Raw genomic sequence first — 18180 nt, forward strand, 5'->3', positions numbered from 1 at the left:
ACATTTGTCAAAACGAAACACCTCTCACACTCTTTTGGGTTGTTGGCCCAAAGAAAACAAGCAGAACCTGAAATTTGGGGGGGAATGAATAAAATACTTATTTTCCCTATTTCCCTGTCACCCTCCTTATTCTTTAGTTCTTTCCTTTTCTTGCTCATCCCTGCTTTAACTTGCTGAATCTCTCCTCTCTGGAGAGGAAGATTCATAAAACATATGGTGCCACAGGCTTCGTAAATGTATGTCATAGCTCAGCTAGCCCAACCTAAGGTGCCAGTGGAGATAAGGTAAGTTTTTGGTCTTTAAATATTTTTTTGTGTTCTTTAAACCTAGTAGAGTCCATTTTGTATATTTGTCATATCATTTAGATGTATAATCACATGCATTTCACTATACCTTTCTAAAGGAGTGAATTTCATCTTTTTTTATTCATTGTAAGAGTCCTGATTCATGTGAAGCAAGTTCCAAGAGAAATCAGGTTGTTGTTCCTTTTCCCTTCCTGCACAAATAGCAAGATGTTCAGTGATCGTGGTGCAGGTCTTAGTCCCTCTTAGTCCCTGCCCTCCTACCCCCACAAAAAGTTCCTGAATGCTACCCACCCACTTTCAGAAATAGCACTTTGTGGAACATGGAAGGAATTTCTACTCCCTGCATATGAGCAAAACCATCTGGTTTAGTTGGTTTGGACAGGTCTTAGAAATATATTGACAATTTATTGAAATACAAAGTATTTGAATATTTTGTAGTTTTTCTGGTTATATTGCTCCTGGGGGGAATAACAAATTCATGTAATGTGAATGGTGTGTTAAAAAAAAAACAAAAAACACACAACTAAATAGATTCAAAGTAATTAAAATCCACAGTCCACTTTGTGAAGAAGTGTGCCTTTAGTAATGCTCACATGTAGATTTTTCCCCATATACTTCCATTCCTATCTTCCAGTAGAAGGAACATTCTGCTAATATCTGAGTGTTACCTTCTTTCAAGCCATCAGCAATGATTTCTCTCCCAAAGGGTACTTTTCTCCTAATTTTCATTCTGATTTTATTCTTAGCTCTGGCTTCCTTGAGGTTACTATAGGATAGGTCGAGAAAACAGCCTAGTTTGTGTCCTTCATCCACAATTTTCATTCTCTGTCCCCTGCTCATCAGAGAATCTTCTGTGAGACCAGCCTTAATCACAAGAGAGGATGCTACCTGAGTTTGCAGTGGGTTGTACTGAATGGGCACTGGTGTGGTGTTACCCAGAGGATTCACGGAAAGCTCTCTGTTCTGCGATAACAAACGGATTCAGTGCTCCACTTCTGCGGATTGCTACAGCCTCAGCATCTCCTTCTTCAGTTTTGCATCTTTACTCCAGTCACAGGTGTCATTACCTGGAAAATCCAACTAAGGGGTGTCAGACAACTTGTTAGTTTCCTGTATTTAGATCAAACATTGATGATCTCAGCAGTCTAAAGGGCATCAGAAGATTGCTTTGTGATCAGTATTTACTACGTAAACTATAAAAAAAAAAGGAGATGCATGTAATATGTACCCAATTGCAGATCATATTTCTCCAAGTTGCTAAAAAGAAAAGGACAGTGCTGGAAAATCAAGAGCTTTGATTTATATATATATTTAAATTCTCACCAGTTGTGTTTTAAATCTCAGCTTAAACAATGATTTCTTCCTTATCTGGACCATCGTTTACTTAACAGTAAAGAGCTCTTTCCATTCATTGTTTTACTGACACTTTGTGCTTGAATCTGCCAGAGAAGCTGTCCCAGACTAACTCCTCTTATGACTAAAGCCTTTCCCTTGGTCTGTCGCAGCTTTCAGATGGCGTGTGCTTCTTGCGTCGCTCAGCGATCCATTTTTATGCTTAGGCTACCCATTAGGTGTGCTCTTCCCCTCTATTTGTGAACATTTCCAGCTGAGTTTAAACCGCACTTTCCTTCTAGTAGGACAAATTGACCTTTTGGCTTGATTAAAGATAAATGCCATTGACTCTCCACTTTCGGAGGCCAAGCGTTTTCCAGAAGCGCACTGAGATTTCTCTACTTATTGCTTGAAAAATAAATATCAAACAATACTTGTTTCTCTGCCATTTTAAGGAGATGAGTGTGAATTTTTTTTTTTTCTTCCTACTCTTAGAGAAGTGAGGATTAGGAGTGTTGGATAGGGGTATACTGACTATACCCCTACAGTATAATCAAACTGTAGGGCATGGGAGGGTACAGATTTTTTTTTTCTTTCACATTTTTAGTCATAGTCCATCACATCCTAAAGTTTTAGAGTCAGAGTTTGAATTTGGCCATAGTCAATATTTCAAGGACTCCAGAAGTACTTAACTTTTAAAATATCAGTGGCATTTAAGATGTGTTGGGCTAAGGCAAAGGTTTTTACATCTCTGTGGCTGACATGGCACTAATGTAGCCATGTCTTAAAACTGACTATGTTTGTGTGAGCCTTTGTCCCTTTTATCTTGTACCCAATCCTGAAAATTAAGTGATGTGCAGAAATTGTCTAAAGAACAGATGCCACCTCCAAGAGCTCTTTAAATAGCCTGTGTTTGTAGCAGTTCTGCCTCCTTAGCCAATATTTTCCACATCTTTCTTTACTTTATTCTTTCCTATTGAAGCATTTGCATGTAGAATAAAGAGGATAAAAACATAAAAAAGCAAAGGCAGATTTGTTTCTTCTGAGAACATCTGTCCTTGCTTTAAAAGTACCCACGTGATGTGTGGGTCCTTCTCCTCAAGGCCCACAGAGTTTGCTGTTGTAAAGCAGACACGTATCACCTGAACTTAATGAGATCATGAGCAGTGCTACCTAACCAGCTGAAAGGTAGAAAAAGCCTGTTACAGTGTACACATTTTAGATAATATCAAAGACAGGCATACTTAATGGAGGCTAAGACTGAATATTAAATTGTTTGTTATAGTATTATTATTTTTTTTCTCAAGATACACTGTTCTCATGGCATCATTACTGAATTCTGGGTATATGTGGTCCATTCTAAGTTTCTTCACTGAATTCTCAGAATTTTTATAAATATGGATTGCTCTTGGGGTATAAGTACATCCTGAAAAATATTAAATACAGATTACCAGCTGAAGACCTTGTGATTAAAAGAAACCTTTCCACTTTGAGAACCTGTTTGATTTTCAAGAAGGAAATTTCACCAAACTGCAACTACTATCATAACTCTTAATAACCAGAACTTAATAGAAATGCTCATTACTCAACATTAAAGGGTCTAATTTAAAATTACCCAGCCTAAAAGAGCTCTACTCAAGGGATATTCTGTTTTCTTTTCTCCCCTCAACAACATAGAATATCTTCAGTCTTGGAGGTAGAGGAGTGGGAAGACTGGCTAGTGAAAGTTATATAAGTTTCAAAATTACTTAGATAAGAGTATACTGACCTTATTTTGATTGTTTTCGAAGAAATAAAGATCTAGGTAGACATCAGTTATTCAACAAGCACTCATTAAAGCTCCTACTATGTGCCTGGCCCTGTGCTTCTATTTGCTGGAGCCGAGTGGGTGGTCTTCTGAAATATTATAGATGCCTAACATCCATAGATGCCAATCCATGTATTGCCCAGTTGGATGTTTCATCTCTTATTTTTTTTGCAAGTTATTTCCAGAAATAAGACTTTCCATGTACTGACTGACTAATGTAGGAAGATTGAAGCAGCGTCTTTCTGCAAGGGATCAGCTATGTATGCAGAGAGAACAAACTTTTTCTAAGAGTTCTGGTTCTATGCAATGTTCTTTGTCTTTTCAACTTACATCTCAATTCCGTATTGAGTAAAACATAATATCCCTCTCCCCTTCATCCCTAACTGAAGTATTTTGATGCCTCAGTGTTTGTCTTGCCAACATCTGCCCCTAAATACCATAGTTCATTGTAACACCTGATTCTTCCAAGGATTCACTTGAGCGTCATCTTGAGCATCTTGATTATGAATCTTCTGGGACAGTCTGGTTTGTTCCCTTATTTAGTGGCACATTTTACTGAATATTCTTTTGACCTAAACAGGCTCAGTTTGGGAATTTTGCATTATTGCATCTTTTAGGTCTTTGTGTCTTTTTGGAAGTTGAAGAATGGTGAATAAGTCTGAGGCCCATTGTATTCCCTTCAGGAGCATTATTTATAATGGAATTTAGACCTTGACATTATTATTATTGTAATGATTGCCGTTGCGATTTATATAGTCACTGAATTCTGGTAAGACCATGGGTTAATGGAAATGTCAAATTAAAAACATAGATTGCAGAGCTCTTTTCTCATCCAACTGGTGGATACTCTCTCAAAGCCAGACTGGTGTATTATGCCTGAGTGATCAAATGGTTCTAAAAGAATGTATAATGAATTTCCTATTTCTTCGAGAAATTCACCTGAAGTCTAAGACTTTGGGAAACAGAATGACAGCTGACTGCTATTTCCTGTAAATATTGCCACTGCCATTTAAAATGTCTTGTACCTACAGATAAAAGAGGATACTTATTTGTTATTGTCCATTATGATTCAGTGGAAATTTTGCATTGGGGACTTCTGCAGAGTGTCCCTGAGACTCAGATGGGCTCTGGAGGGGGATGACTGCTTGAACATTGCTGGGTCATATGCACCAGTGTGGCTTTGGCAACTCTGATGGCATGAACACTACTTTTAAGATTGATCCTAACTTTGACACTTACCACTGCCCTTAGGCAAAGGACCAGAGACCCTGTATGCGGGGCAGAAGCTCAATGACAATGAATGGCACACCGTCCGGGTGGTGCGGAGGGGAAAAAGCCTTAAGTTAACCGTGGACGATGATGTAGCTGAGGGTGAGTAAGCTCTGGTGAACTTTGTCCCTCTCTTCTCTCAGGCTCCTCTCGGTCATTCGGTGAGCAAAGGGTTTTTTGTTTTGAAAACCTTTATTTTGCTAAACAGAAGTCACATGTCTTGTTCTCTATCGACAAGCTCAGGTAAGACTAAGATCTGCCTCTATTGTATTTTCGTAATCCCTTTTCATTGATCTGTATTGTAGAACTTCACTACTGTGGTTACATATTGATGGGACTCTCTCCTTAGGCATCGAGTGTGTGTCTGGAGAATGGATATAGAATTCTAGAGATCCTTCTATTATTCAGTTATTCAAAACCCACTTATCAGTCATCCCAAGTGCTAGTTCCTTCCCTTCTGAATGAGTCACCCTCTAGTAGAGGGAGATGGCTAAACTAGAAATTCAAAACTTTATAGTTACAAGGAAGTATCAAAAGCAGTACATGACACTTAGAAGGTGCTGAATAATTATTCATTTATTTAATAATTTATTTAGTCATTATTAATTGACTGCCTACTGTGTCCCAGTCCTGCTTTAGAAGGTGCTGGGAATGTCGACAATTAGACAAGTCCTGGGTCTGGTGGAATTTACATTCTAGGAGGGCAAGGGATAAGTGAATGAATCTTTACATACGTAAACGAACATTCAGAGCCTCACTCAAGCAGTAAGCATTTCTTGATAGCCTGGTATATGTCAGGAATATGCTAGGGATTGTAGAAGTTATATAAGAAGCACACAAGATTACCTGTTTCCTTCAACAATGCATCAGTTTTGTATATTATATAAGACTTGGGAATTTGAAAATATGTAAGTCAGGGGATATATAATGAGATTCTAATTTGGGTGGGTAAGATGATAATTTTCAATCTGGAGAGAAAAGTATCAATTTGAGCTGGAGAAAGCTGGAGTGGTTCATGAAGGTAGGTCTTTGGGCAGATGATCATTTAGTGAGATCTAGGGCAGAAAAGAGAAAGCATCTTTAATGCATCTTACATGCTTCATTTTAAAATTTATACTCTCCAATATTCCAGAGCAGTGCATATGTTATGCGGACTTCATGTCAGGCAGGATAGGGTGTTACACGGAGCGCTGTTGGTGTCAGGAGACCTGGGCCCTGATGCTGATTCTCTGCAGGATTTTGTGAAGTCACTTACCATTTCTGGGCCTGCGAGATGAAGTCAGGGGCCTAAGCCATATCTACAGTGTTTTCTATGAATATAACAGTCAAATTCGAGTCAGGATCCTTTGGTTTAATAGTCACTGTCACTAAAATGCCTTATACCTTTGGGACAGAAATAATGCTAAACCTCCCTTTCCTCATTTCCTCATTTTGAAATTCTATTCAAACTCCAAATGTCTAAACTTGAAATTCTATTATTGCTAAGGCTGTTTGCAGCATTAAGTTTCTGCAATTTTTGGTTCTGTAATTTAGTTTTATAGTTATGAGCCTGAGAGTCTATGCTTATGGAGTTGGGCCTTGTAGTGAGCCGTGTGTGTGTGTGTGTGTGTGTGTGTGTGTGTGTGTGTGTGTGTGTAAGTCAGAAATGAGAGCCTGGATACAGGTGGAAGATCCACATATATCTAGTGCCCAGCTGGCATTAGATGCTGGCTTCGCTGTTCTACACACATCAGCTCCTTTAATCTTCTAAAGTACACCATTGGCTTGCAAGTTGAGTGTTCTTGTTGTCATTTTACATAAGGGGAGCATGAATTTAGAGGCGGGTGTAAGATTAAACTCTAAATTCATGTCTGTGTGATTTGACCCAATCAAACTGCTTGTTAGACTTCACAGTTTATCCTAATAAAATGATTTGTCTTACACCATAGGTACAATATAGTGGAATGGTTTGGGGTGAGGTGAGGAATACATTTCAGAAGGTAGACAGTAGTACCCACCTCCTTCCTCCCCCCAGAGAAGAGAAACAGAATTTTAGCAATAAGCCATTACCCTCCAGTTGTACAGAGACATAACTTAGCAGTGGCGGGTGTTCTACATGCCTGAAGGGTAACTGAGCTTTATATAATGAATATAGCAAAGAGATGTAAAAATGATTGTAAGCTTTAGAACCCACAGCCAACCTGAGTTAACTATTCAACAACTCCCTGTGAGGGAGCGCAGAGAGGAGCCCTCAAAGGCAGCTGTGATACACCCCATGTCCCTCGCTGACTTCTCTGGGTTTAACCCCATAAGCCAACAGTGCTCTTTGCAGCGTGTTTTGAATAAACAGCCACTAGATGGCGACCTCACCCCTCTCTTTGCAAACAGTGCGTTCCATTTATTTCCATAGGGAAATTATATGCCCTGAAATCTTAGAACTGCAGGGCTGAGGGTACAGTAATGTATATTGCCTCCCTCAGTCAGTATTCTTTTATAGAAATTTTATAATAAAGGTAATTATAAAGTGTGCTTTCTCTTAACCACTAATAATTAAACTGCAGGATTAAACCACAGATGCCCAAGTCATCCAGTAATTTGATATTAGAAATTAATGAACTCCACCATACCCCCTACTTTGCTGCTGATGGGAAAAAAAAGGAGCCATGCAGATAAAGAAATTTGGGGGAAGAAAAAAGCTATTTTGCTTATGAGCTGCAGCTTCGGGCTGCTTCTTACAGTGATAAGGGGTTTGGGAATTTTAATTTTAGCTCACAGAAGTCATAAAATCAGGCAATGAAACTAAAATACCACAGTCCTCAGGTTATTAAGTAGCATCTTACTGACTTACTTAGTAATGCCTTTCATGCTGCTTAAGGTCCCCTAGGATGTCAGACTTTCAGCTAGTCTGTAGAAATGGATGCAAAGAATAGGTCAGACTCATAAGAAATCAGAAGGTAGGAAAGAAATAGTCCTCAGCCTGGTGGTTTTCATTTATTGTGATATAATGTGTTCCTGGAAAAATACTAAGTTCAGTTGACAGTTAATCAGGATTGATTGATTGATTGGCTGAGCTGGATTTCTATTTTTAAGAATAAATTAGGGACTTCCCTGGTGGTCCAGAGGCTAAGACTCTGTGCTCCTGATGCCGAAGACCTGCGTTCGATTCCTGGTCAGGGAACTAGATCCCACAGGCCATGACTAAGACCCAGTGTGGCCAAATAAAAATAAATATATGCAAACAAATCTTTAAAAAAGAGTAAATTAACAGAATACATGTGAATTATGCTCCTCAGCATGGGAACCCAGTGCTACAAGAACTGCCCACTCCACCTGGAGCATCTTTCTGGTATAGAATTTCACCTTTTCTGTTTTAAATTTTACTGCTCTGGTCCACGTTAACTTTTTCCTTTCCTTCCCTCACCCGATATACAGCACATACCGCACCAAGCTGTAGAGCATCATTTTCCAAGAAAAACTTCTCATGTTAATAAAAAAAAGAAATGTTGAGATCAATTTGGAAACAATAGATTAATCAAAATGAAGTAGAATTCTTTACTGAAAGACCTCTTAGGAGCCTTTAATATGCTAATATCCCTTGCTCATCATCAATAATTGCATATGCAGTGTTTGCCCAATTTATTCGGCACCAGAACTTTCTTAAAATTCCTAAAGCATTTTACTTTACTGGCTTGTGAGATGAGTACAATTATGCAGAAATTTGAGCATTCTTTGGAATTGCCTTTCTTTGGGACTGGAATGAAAACTGACCTTTTCCAGTCCTGTGGCCACTGCTGAGTTTTCCAAATTTGCTGGCATATTGAGTGCAGCACTTTCACAGCATCATGTGAAATAGCTCAACTGGAATTCCATCACCTCCACTAGCTTTGTTCCTAGTGATGCTTTCTAAGGCCCATTTGACTTCACATTCCAGGATGTCTGGTTCAAGGTGAGTGATCACACCATCATGATTATCTGGGTCATGAAGATCTATTTTGTACCTTTCTTCTGTGTATTCTTGCCACCTCTTCTTAATATCTTCTGCTACTGTTAGGTCTATACCATTTCTGTCCTTTACTGAGCCCATCTTTGAATGAAATGTTCCTTTGGTATCTCTAATTTTCTTGAAGAGGTCTCTAGTCTTTCCCATTCTATTGTTTTCCTCTATTTCTTTGCATTGATCACTGAGGAAGGCTTTCTTATATCTCCTTGCTATTCTTTGGAACTCTGCATTCAAATGGTTATATCTTTTTAGAAAAGGAATTTTAGAAAAGGGTTTAGAAAAGGCAGAGGAACCAGAGATCAAATTGGCAACATCTTTTGGATCATCGAAAAAGCAAGAGAGTTCCAGAAAAACATCTACTTTTGCTTTATTCACTATGCCAAAGCCTTTGACTATGTGGATCACAACAAACTGTGGAAAATTCTTAAAGAGTTGGGAATACCAGACCACCTGACCTGCCTCTTAAGAAACCTGTATGCAGGTCAGGAAGCAACAGTTAGAATGACATGGAACAACAGACCAGTTCCAAATCGGCAAAGGAGTACGTCAAGGCTGTATATTGTCACCCTGCTTATTTAACTTATATGCAGAGTACATCATGAGAAATGCTGAGCTGGATGAAGCACAAGCTAGAATCAAGATTGCCGGGAGAAATATCAATAACCTCAGATATGCAGATGACACCACCCTTGTGGCAGAAAGTGAAGAACTCTTGATGAAAGTGAAAAAGGAGAGTGAAAAAGTTGGCTTAAAACTCAGTATTCAGAAAACTAAGATCATCGCATCTGGTCCCATCACTTCATGGCAGATAGATGAGCTGCTAAGTCGTGGAAACAGTGACAGACTTTATTTTTTTGGGCTCCAAAATCACTACAGATAGTGACTGCAGCCATGAAATTAAAAGACACTTGCTCCATGGAAGAAAAGTTATGACCAACCTAGACAGCATATTAAAAAGCAGAGACATTACTTTGCCAGCCAAAGTCTGTCTAGTCAAAGCTATGGTTTTTCCAGTAGTCATGTATGGATGTGAGAGTTGGACTATAAAGAAAGCTGCTGCTGCTGCTAAGTCGCTTCAGTCGTGTCTGACTCTGTATGGCCCCATAGACGGCAGCCCACCAGGCTCCCCCATCCCTGGGATTCTCCAGGCAAGAATACTGGAGTGTGTTGCCATCGCCTTCTCCGATACACAAAGCTGAGTGCCAATGAATTGATGCTTTTGAACTGTGGTGTTCAAAAGGGACTCTTCAGAGTCCCTTGGACTGTAAGGAGATCCAACCAGTCCATCCTGAAGGAAATCAGTCCTGAATATTCATTGGAAGGACTGATGCTGAAGCTCAAACTCCAATACTTTGGCCACCTGATGGGAAGAAGTGACTCATTTGAAAAGACCCTGATTCTGGGAAAGATTGAAGGTGGAAGGAGAAGGGGACAGCAGAGGATGAGATGGTTGGATGGCATCACTGACTCAATGGACATGAGTTTGGGTAAACTCCAGGAGTCGGTAATGGACAGGGAGGCTTGGCGTGCTGCAGTCCATGGGGTCAAAAAGTGTCAGACATGACTGAGCAATTGAACTGAACTGAAAGCATTTTACAGCATATACTCTTGAAAAATGTTAATATATCATGGAGAAAAGGGTGTGAGAGTGGTAGAGCTGGAGGATTGTGGGCAAAATGTACATTCTTTACTAAGCTTTATAAGCCTTTGTTTTCTTAACCTCTCTCCCCCCCATCTGGGAGGCATGGGTGGTCAAGCCTCTCCCGTTATTTCTCTGCTGTCAGTGTTGGCCAACTCTTAAGACTGACTCCAAAGCAGATGTCTCACATGCAGCCTCCTTCCCCAGATGCGAGGGGTGCTTGCTGTACTCAAGCCCCACCGCCAGTGTGGGCCACACGGAAGAGGCAAGGAGTGGTCCTGCTTACAGAGAGCTTGTGCTCTGGTGAAAGAGAGAAAGCAATAAGGGAAGTCACCAGAAAATTCTTAGCAGACGTCCGAGAAAAGGAAAAAATGAAAGCAGCGTAATTAGTTCATAGCTCACGGACCGTGTTCTAAGTCCTTTATATGTGCTGATGCATTTCATCCTGATAATTTCATACTGATTTCACAGGGAAACCGAGCCACAGGAACGTTATGTAACCCGGGCAGTAAAGCCTCAGAGCTTACATGCTCATCCACTTGTGGGAAGTTACAGCTTGAACTTGGCTAAGATTTTCAGTAGGTTTAATGCTCTCAACAAACTCCCGTACTCTGAGGGCTGGTCTGTAAACTGCTCGCTGGCCAGCGGTGAACTATGGCAGCCAGGGCAGCATGCCTATCCTGGGAAGGTAAGGAATACACTCAGTTCAGTTCAGTTCAGCCGCTCAATCGTGTCCGACTCCTTGCAACCCCATGGACCGCAGCACTCCAGGCCTCCCTGTCCATTGCCAACTCCCGGAGTTTATTCAAACTCATGTTCATCAAGTTGGTGATGCCATCCAACCATCTCATTCTCTGTTGTCCCCTTCTCCTCCTGCCTTCAACCTTTCCCATCATCAGGATCTTTTCAAATGGGTCAGCTCTTCGCATCAGGTGGCCAAAGTATTGGAGTTTGAGCTTCAGCATCAGTCCTTCCAATGAATATTCAGGACTGATTTCCTTTAGGGTGGACTGGTTGGATCTCCTTGCAGTCCAAGGGACTCTCAAGAGTCTTGTGAGTTAGATGGATGATGTTAACAATTTTCAGCCCCTGGAAAGGAGTGTGAACTCATTACAGCAACTTCTGTGTGGAAATTTCACCAGTTAAATTCCACCTACAGCTTTTCTTGGACAATGACGTGAGGAACGAGTCAAGTGTTTTCTCCAGAAACAGTTTATCTGGACAAAAGGAGATATGGGCTTTGGGATGAATGTTACACACCTGTGTTCAGTTCGAGGAGTCTACCGTTTACCACCTATATGACCCGTGATAAACCGCTTGACTTTGCTAAGCAAAGCGTCCTCACCTCTGAAGCAAGATAGCAATGCTTATCTACAGTTTTTTTGTTTGATTGCAGCTTTTGATGGTGGTTACAGAGCGCCTGGCATATAGGGACTCTTCAGTAGTCTTAATTTTTCCTTATTATTTTTCTCCCAAGTTACTTCTCTTTCCTCTGAAATTTGAAAGCAGCTGCTGTGAAGTATGCATGCATTCTCACCTTAAGTGGAGGGAATTTTAGTTTACAGACAGCATTCAAGAGAGATGAATGAAAAGTTTCACAGTTATTAATATTGATTAGGTGATGGAAGGACTGATGCTGAAGCTCCAATACTTTGGCCCCCTGATGCGAAGAACTGACTCACTGGAAAAGACCCTGATGCTGGGAAAGATTGAAGGCAGGAGAAGAAGGGGACGGCAGAGGAAAAGATGGTTGGATGGTGTATCCGACTCGAGGAACATGAGCTTGAGCAAGCTCCGGGTGTTGGTGATGGACCGCAAAGCCTGGTGTACTGCAGTCCATGGGGTGTCAGAGTCAGACGCTACTGAGCAATTGAACTGAGCTGATACACAGATTTTTTATAAAGTGTTTATTTGCTTAGTCTGGCCAAGTTTCAAACTTAAGCTATATCCTCAATGCTTTTTCCAGGTGCAGCAGCATACGCTCTTTTTTTTCTTGAATATCCATATGTGGCCAAGTGAGTTCTTTTAGCACATGGTAAATCCAGTTCACTTTTTTAAAACTTTTTTTTATATTGGAATATAGTTTATTAACAATGTTGTGTTAGTTTCATGTTTATAGCAAAGTGATTCAATTATCCATACACATATATCTATCTATTCTTTTTCAAATTCTTTTCCCAGTTAGGTTGTTACCTAGTATTGAGCACGGTTTCCTGTGCTATATAGTAGGTTGTTATTGGTTATTAATTTTAAATATAGCAATATATTTTCTAATTTGGTCCCATGTCACCTTCTTCACTCCCTTGTCCCTCCTAACCCCACCAACTTCTAACTGAAGCTCTCTGAGTTATCCTAAACATTAAATCTGTTTGCATCCCTGGACTAAGCTCTCAAAGTTCATTGTTAGCCTCCTTTTTCTTACTTATAGGGTTTCCCTGGTGACTCAGATGGAAAACAATCTGCCTGCAATACAGGAGACTTGGGTTCAATCCCAGGTCAGGAAGATGCCCCTGTTTAAGGGAATGGCTACCCACTCTAGTATCCTTGCCTGGAGAATTCCATGGACAGAGGAGCCTGGTGGGCTGTAGTCCATGGGGTCTGAAAGAGTCGGATACAACTAAGCGACAAATACTTTCTTACTTATGCACACCTTCCTTTGATCTCTCTTTTAGCTCAGTCAGCACTGTATGATTTTCCTGCTTTATGAAATTCATGTTTTGGAGAGCAGAGTTTCCTAACCCCTCAATTCTAGAGGCTGACTTATCCATACTTTTCTAAGAGTTCCCAGTTGACCTCATCGTTGTCTCTTCAGATTCCTTTTGGAACTCCAGTCTTCACTAGGGATCATCCCTTCATCTCTTCTTAGTTCTCATCACTGATCTCTTTTTCCTAAATTTTTACTCTAACAATCAGTATGACGGCTAGCATCATCATTGTTCAGTTCCTGGGCCCTCTTCGAGATCGGTCATGGTTTCCCCTCCCCATCGTTGTCCAGCCCCAGCTCCCCGCCTCTGGCCCTGGTATGCACAGTTATGTCCACACTGACATTGAGTATTTATTTTATCACTTCATAGTTTTAGATCATGTGAATTTAGGTTATGCTAGTTGCATTTTCATGACCAGACCAGTTTTCAGTACTAAAGCATTTTATCCAGTCATTCTATCTTTTAGTTATTCAGTTGTTAGCAGGTTTATGTTGCATTTTGATTTTTGTCCTATCACAGTTTTATATATAAGTTAACCAACATCATTATTTTATTTTTGCTTATATGAAGAGAACAGTTTGTCACTAGTTGTCACAACACCACACAGGAGCTCATGAAATGTAAATTTGAGTTTTACACTTACGAGCAGTTCTTTCAACTAGGTCTGAGAATGCTCCCAAAGAGATGAAATTAATATTGAGCATCCAAGGGTGTGCTCTGGTTGAAGGTCCCAGATATTGAAGTTTAAGGACCCAAGAAAATATGATCCCCTTCCCTGCTTTTATTTTTGCCACCTGATTTCTACACCAATTGAGAAAAACAAATGCTAGTCTGGTGGAAATGAACTATTATTTTTATTAGTGATAGCACTGATGTTGAAATGTATGGTTTACATGTACTGGATTTCAGTTTTAGAATTGCCCTCTAGAACGCTAATTCAGGACTGGAGTAGGAATCTCCACTGAAGCAAGTCTGCTCCTTTAACAGCCATGCAGCAAATGAATGAGTGATATAAACTGGTGTTTCTCAAGGCAGCTTGTTCCCATAAAGCACATGCCAGGGGCTGAGCCATGGACATATGGTTTCTCGTGGCAGACTGTCCTTATATTTCATATTTTGTCCCTCTTTTTCCTCTGGAAAGCTATAAAAGAGGGAATAAAGAGATACTAGTGTGTCTTGCTCGTGAAATTTCTTCAAAGTGGAAGGTCATAACAGGAGAAAGAAGGAAGAGGGAATTCCCTTTCCCTTCCTTCTGCCTCTGGGGTGTAACAACTTGGTTTGTTAAATTTTAATATGATTTATCCAAATAAATGTTGAGAGAGCCACCTTCTAGTTTGACCACATTAATGCTGTTTTCCTTGATTTTGTTACTAAAATGTGCAGTCTCTTTGTATTTATTTCAAGCCCTCCTAATTACCCTTGCCCCAGCCACTCACTATTTCTGGGTAAACCAGGTAATGAGAGGGCTAGTAGATTATTTGTATCAGCTGGAGATTCTTTAGTTGCACATGTAAGACACCCAACTCAAATGGTTTAAGCATAAAGGGCAATCTATGGCTATATAGCTTTTAAAAGCCCAGGTTTGGTTGACTGGATCCAGGTCTTAAAATGACATCACCTTGCAGAAATCATCTCTCTCCATTTCGTGATATCGTCTGGGCCAGCTCTCACACCAGGGAGGCCCTCTCGCCCCAGCTATCGTGGCCTTCGGCAGTACTGGGTTTGCTTCATTCCCCTTCAGCAAGCCTTGTTTGCAAAGAATCTCTTTTTCCTAAGTGTTCCAGCAAAAACATGGCGGTGAGTTGGGTTGCTGCTAATTTAGTGTTATAAGTGTAGTCCCTAGACTAATCACAGAAACAGCACCTTGAAACTTGTTAAGAATGCAGATTCTCAGGCTGCACTCCAGAGTTTTGAATAATAAACTCTAAGGATGGGGCTCAGTGAACTGTGTGATTTGAGATGCATGCTTTAGAAGACCAATTTGTTAGTCCATTGACCACACTCTCTGTCTAGGGGGATAAAATACCTTGAGTGGTTCAGACTGGGTAACTTGATTATCTCAGGAGCTGTGATGGGGTCACCTTCATCCAACCCCAGTGGTTTAAGGGTGGAGTAGGGAAGGTAGCTTCCCAAAGGAAAATTAAATATAATTATCAGAAAAAGCAACAGTTGCTAGTCAGATAAAATTAATATGTTCTACAGTAGTAACTTTTCCCCCAAGCACTGGGTGATGGATTATTGTACCAAGAAATATTTTGTAATGAATGACTAAGACTTCCTTATTTTATCTTTACAGGGGTTAGGGCAATAAAACCTTTTCTTCTTATAGTATGTTTTTGTACTCCATTGTTTTCCTGAATGGAGCAAATGAGTAGATTTGTCCTTTAACGTGAGTTTCCCATGATCTCATATCTTCCTTTATAGGTGGTACCTTCTGTGCGGCTGCGGGAGGGCATGGAGTGCAGGGCACAAAACTCAGACTGGGCCAGTAATCAGCTCCCCTGCTGCAGCCAAGCCAGATATCTGCTATACTGAGTATTTTGCTTTCTGGAACTGAATGTCTTGTGTAGAAATACATTAGACCTACAGGCTATCGTAAGGATGCTATGACAAAACGCGGTCACTTTTCCCGTTTGCCTCTCATCTTGTGATTTTTTCACAGGTACAATGGTGGGAGACCACACCCGCTTGGAATTCCACAACATCGAAACTGGTATCATGACCGAGAAACGTTACATCTCCGTGGTCCCCTCCAGCTTCATCGGCCACTTGCAGAGCCTTATGTTTAACGGGCTGCTCTATATTGACTTGTGCAAAAACGGAGACATCGATTACTGCGAACTGAAGGCCCGCTTTGGACTGAGGAACATCATCGCCGACCCTGTCACCTTCAAGACCAAGAGCAGCTACCTGAGCCTGGCCACCCTGCAGGCCTACACCTCCATGCACCTCTTCTTTCAGTTCAAGACCACCTCCGCTGACGGCTTCATTCTCTTCAACAGCGGTGATGGCAACGACTTCATTGCTGTTGAGCTAGTCAAGGGGTAAGTGGACGACAGCGCCTAGTTTATACTAGGTATCTTAGCGCCAGCCCTGCATAAAATATGGACAGGAAAAGAGTGTCCATTCTACTTTCTATTCCTGATACCTGCTCTCACCCCCGTTGATTAAAAATGTCTGTGTAATGATAAAGGCTGGAAGGGGGAGAAATTCATGAGTTTATTGAAAGATCCTCTACTAACTCAATACTCTCAAGCTTTTTATTATGAAATGTAGTCCTTTAAACCTATGGGAAAAAGGAATTATTTTTGCAAAACAGGGATATGGGCTGTGGGGCAGTAAAATCTGTGCCACCAAATTCATGGGAAGAAGTGAAATATAGATATTTTCAGTACTACCGTTATCCCATATATGTAAATTTTAAAAAGCTGTTCTTGGTCCAAGATATTTTACTACTGAGTGTTGGGATGTAGTTAAAACAAAAGCAAAAAAAGAACAAAACCCAAAACACAGATCCGTGAAGGACTGTGAATTTAAATGCCGCCCCCTAGTGTTTTGCAGTGTACCAGGTGCTGTGCTTTGTGACTCAGGATTTTTACTCTGTAGTGGAGAAGGCGATGGCACCCCACTCCAGTACTCTTGCCTGGAAAATCCCACGGACGGAGGAGCCTGGTGGGCTACAGTCCATGGGGTCGCTAAGAGTCGGACACGACTGAGCCACTTCACTTTCACTTTTCCCTTTCATGCACTGGAGAAGGCAATGGCAACCCACTCCAGTATTCTTGCCTGGAGAATCCCAGGGACAGTGGAGCCTGGTGGGCTGCCGTCTATGGGGTCGCACAGAGTTGGACACAACTATAGCGACTTAGCAGCAGCAGCAGCAGTGTTAAAGAAGTAGATTCAGTGAGTATAGAACTAAAATGCAGTCTGATAGAATAGGATCTGACTATTTTTTAAGATCCCCTGGAGAAGGGCATGGCAACCCACTCCAGTATTCTTGCCTGGAGAAGCCCATGGACAGAGGAGCCTGGCGGGCTACAGTCCCTAGGGTCGCAAAGAGTCAGGCACAACTGAAGCGACTTAGCACACATTCTTTATTGTTAAATCAAGCTTTAGTTATTCTTGCATGATGCCAGTCTCTCTTGGGGCATTTGAAGCCCCCCAGTACGAGTTATGTACACGTTGCCATTAAACTGCATTAAACTACTCGAAGCAATCTCAAGTCATCGGGTGCTCGTGATCCCTCACAGGTACATACACTACGTGTTTGACCTCGGAAATGGCCCCAATGTGATCAAAGGCAATAGTGACCGCCCCCTGAATGACAACCAGTGGCACAATGTCGTCATCACCCGGGACAACAGTAACACCCACAGCCTGAAAGTGGACACTAAGGTGGTCACTCAAGTTATCAATGGTGCCAAAAATCTGGACTTGAAAGGTAAACCTTGTAAAGACGTTTGTCCTTCTTAGAGCTTTCAGTGGAAAGGCTGTTCCCAGCAGTAAACTGCAATTTAGGAGCACTGTGCATTTTTGATACATCGTGTATATCCTGTTTTAACTACACTGAATTATACCAGAATGCAGCTTATTCCGTGTTTACTTTGACCGCTCCTTAGGAATGCTCTGTTTTCCCTGCAAACCTTGGGCGTGTGGGAACTGAGTGATGAATTACAAAACGTGGAGAGGTCATAATGCAGAGGAAGGCATATAGGTTTTGGAATCTCAGCTAAATCATTTACTGCCTGGGTGACTTCGGTAAAATTTCTTAGCCTTTTTTCAGCTTCTATACACTTTATTTTTTCAAAATGAGGATAATAATTGTTACTACATTTATGGGCTGTTAAGAGTTTTGATGAAATAATGTCTATAAAATTCTCAGCATATTATCAGTAACAAGCACATAAAAAGGACTCAGTAAATGGTTGTTTTGTTGAAAATGTTGTTAATCTTTACCTCATCATAAAATGGAAACAATAGCTATGGAATAGATATGGTGATTACAATTTGTGAGATGATGTGTATAAAATGAATGATACTTAAGAAATGTTAAGTTTCTTCTTTATACAGTGTAGAAACCCTGTCAATAATTTTGTGGATGCTGTTTCCGCCAGCTGTGTTACCATTACCTGGGCAACAGCAAG

The 18180-nt window shown here is 40.8% G+C and overlaps 1 protein-coding gene and 1 long non-coding RNA gene across 5 annotated transcripts in view; one reads left to right on the forward strand and one right to left on the reverse strand.

The window, feature by feature from the left end:
- The window catches only part of NRXN3 (neurexin 3), a 1799700-nt gene that overhangs the window by 853650 nt on the left and 927870 nt on the right, over window positions 1-18180 (forward strand). For all 4 annotated transcript variants that reach the window (XM_081510568.1, XM_081510570.1, XM_081510571.1 and 1 more), the window contains 3 exons: window positions 4696-4815; window positions 15699-16080; window positions 17287-17477. In XM_081510568.1, coding sequence (XP_081366694.1) covers window positions 4696-4815; window positions 15699-16080; window positions 17287-17477 — 693 coding nt within the window. The remainder of the gene's footprint in view (window positions 1-4695; window positions 4816-15698; window positions 16081-17286; window positions 17478-18180) is intronic.
- LOC145513646 (uncharacterized) overlaps window positions 1-18180 on the reverse strand; it is a 29591-nt gene that overhangs the window by 8774 nt on the left and 2637 nt on the right. Inside the window, exons 3-4 of the long non-coding RNA XR_014059615.1 lie at window positions 1194-1372; window positions 394-496 (exon numbers count right to left, since the gene is read on the reverse strand). This is a non-coding gene — a long non-coding RNA (uncharacterized LOC145513646). The remainder of the gene's footprint in view (window positions 1-393; window positions 497-1193; window positions 1373-18180) is intronic.

The sequence above is a fragment of the Giraffa tippelskirchi genome, chromosome 7 (genome assembly GCF_054371585.1).
Source record: "Giraffa tippelskirchi isolate mGirTip1 chromosome 7, T2T-mGirTip1v1.2.pri, whole genome shotgun sequence".
NCBI classification, from domain to species: Eukaryota; Metazoa; Chordata; class Mammalia; order Artiodactyla; family Giraffidae; genus Giraffa; species Giraffa tippelskirchi.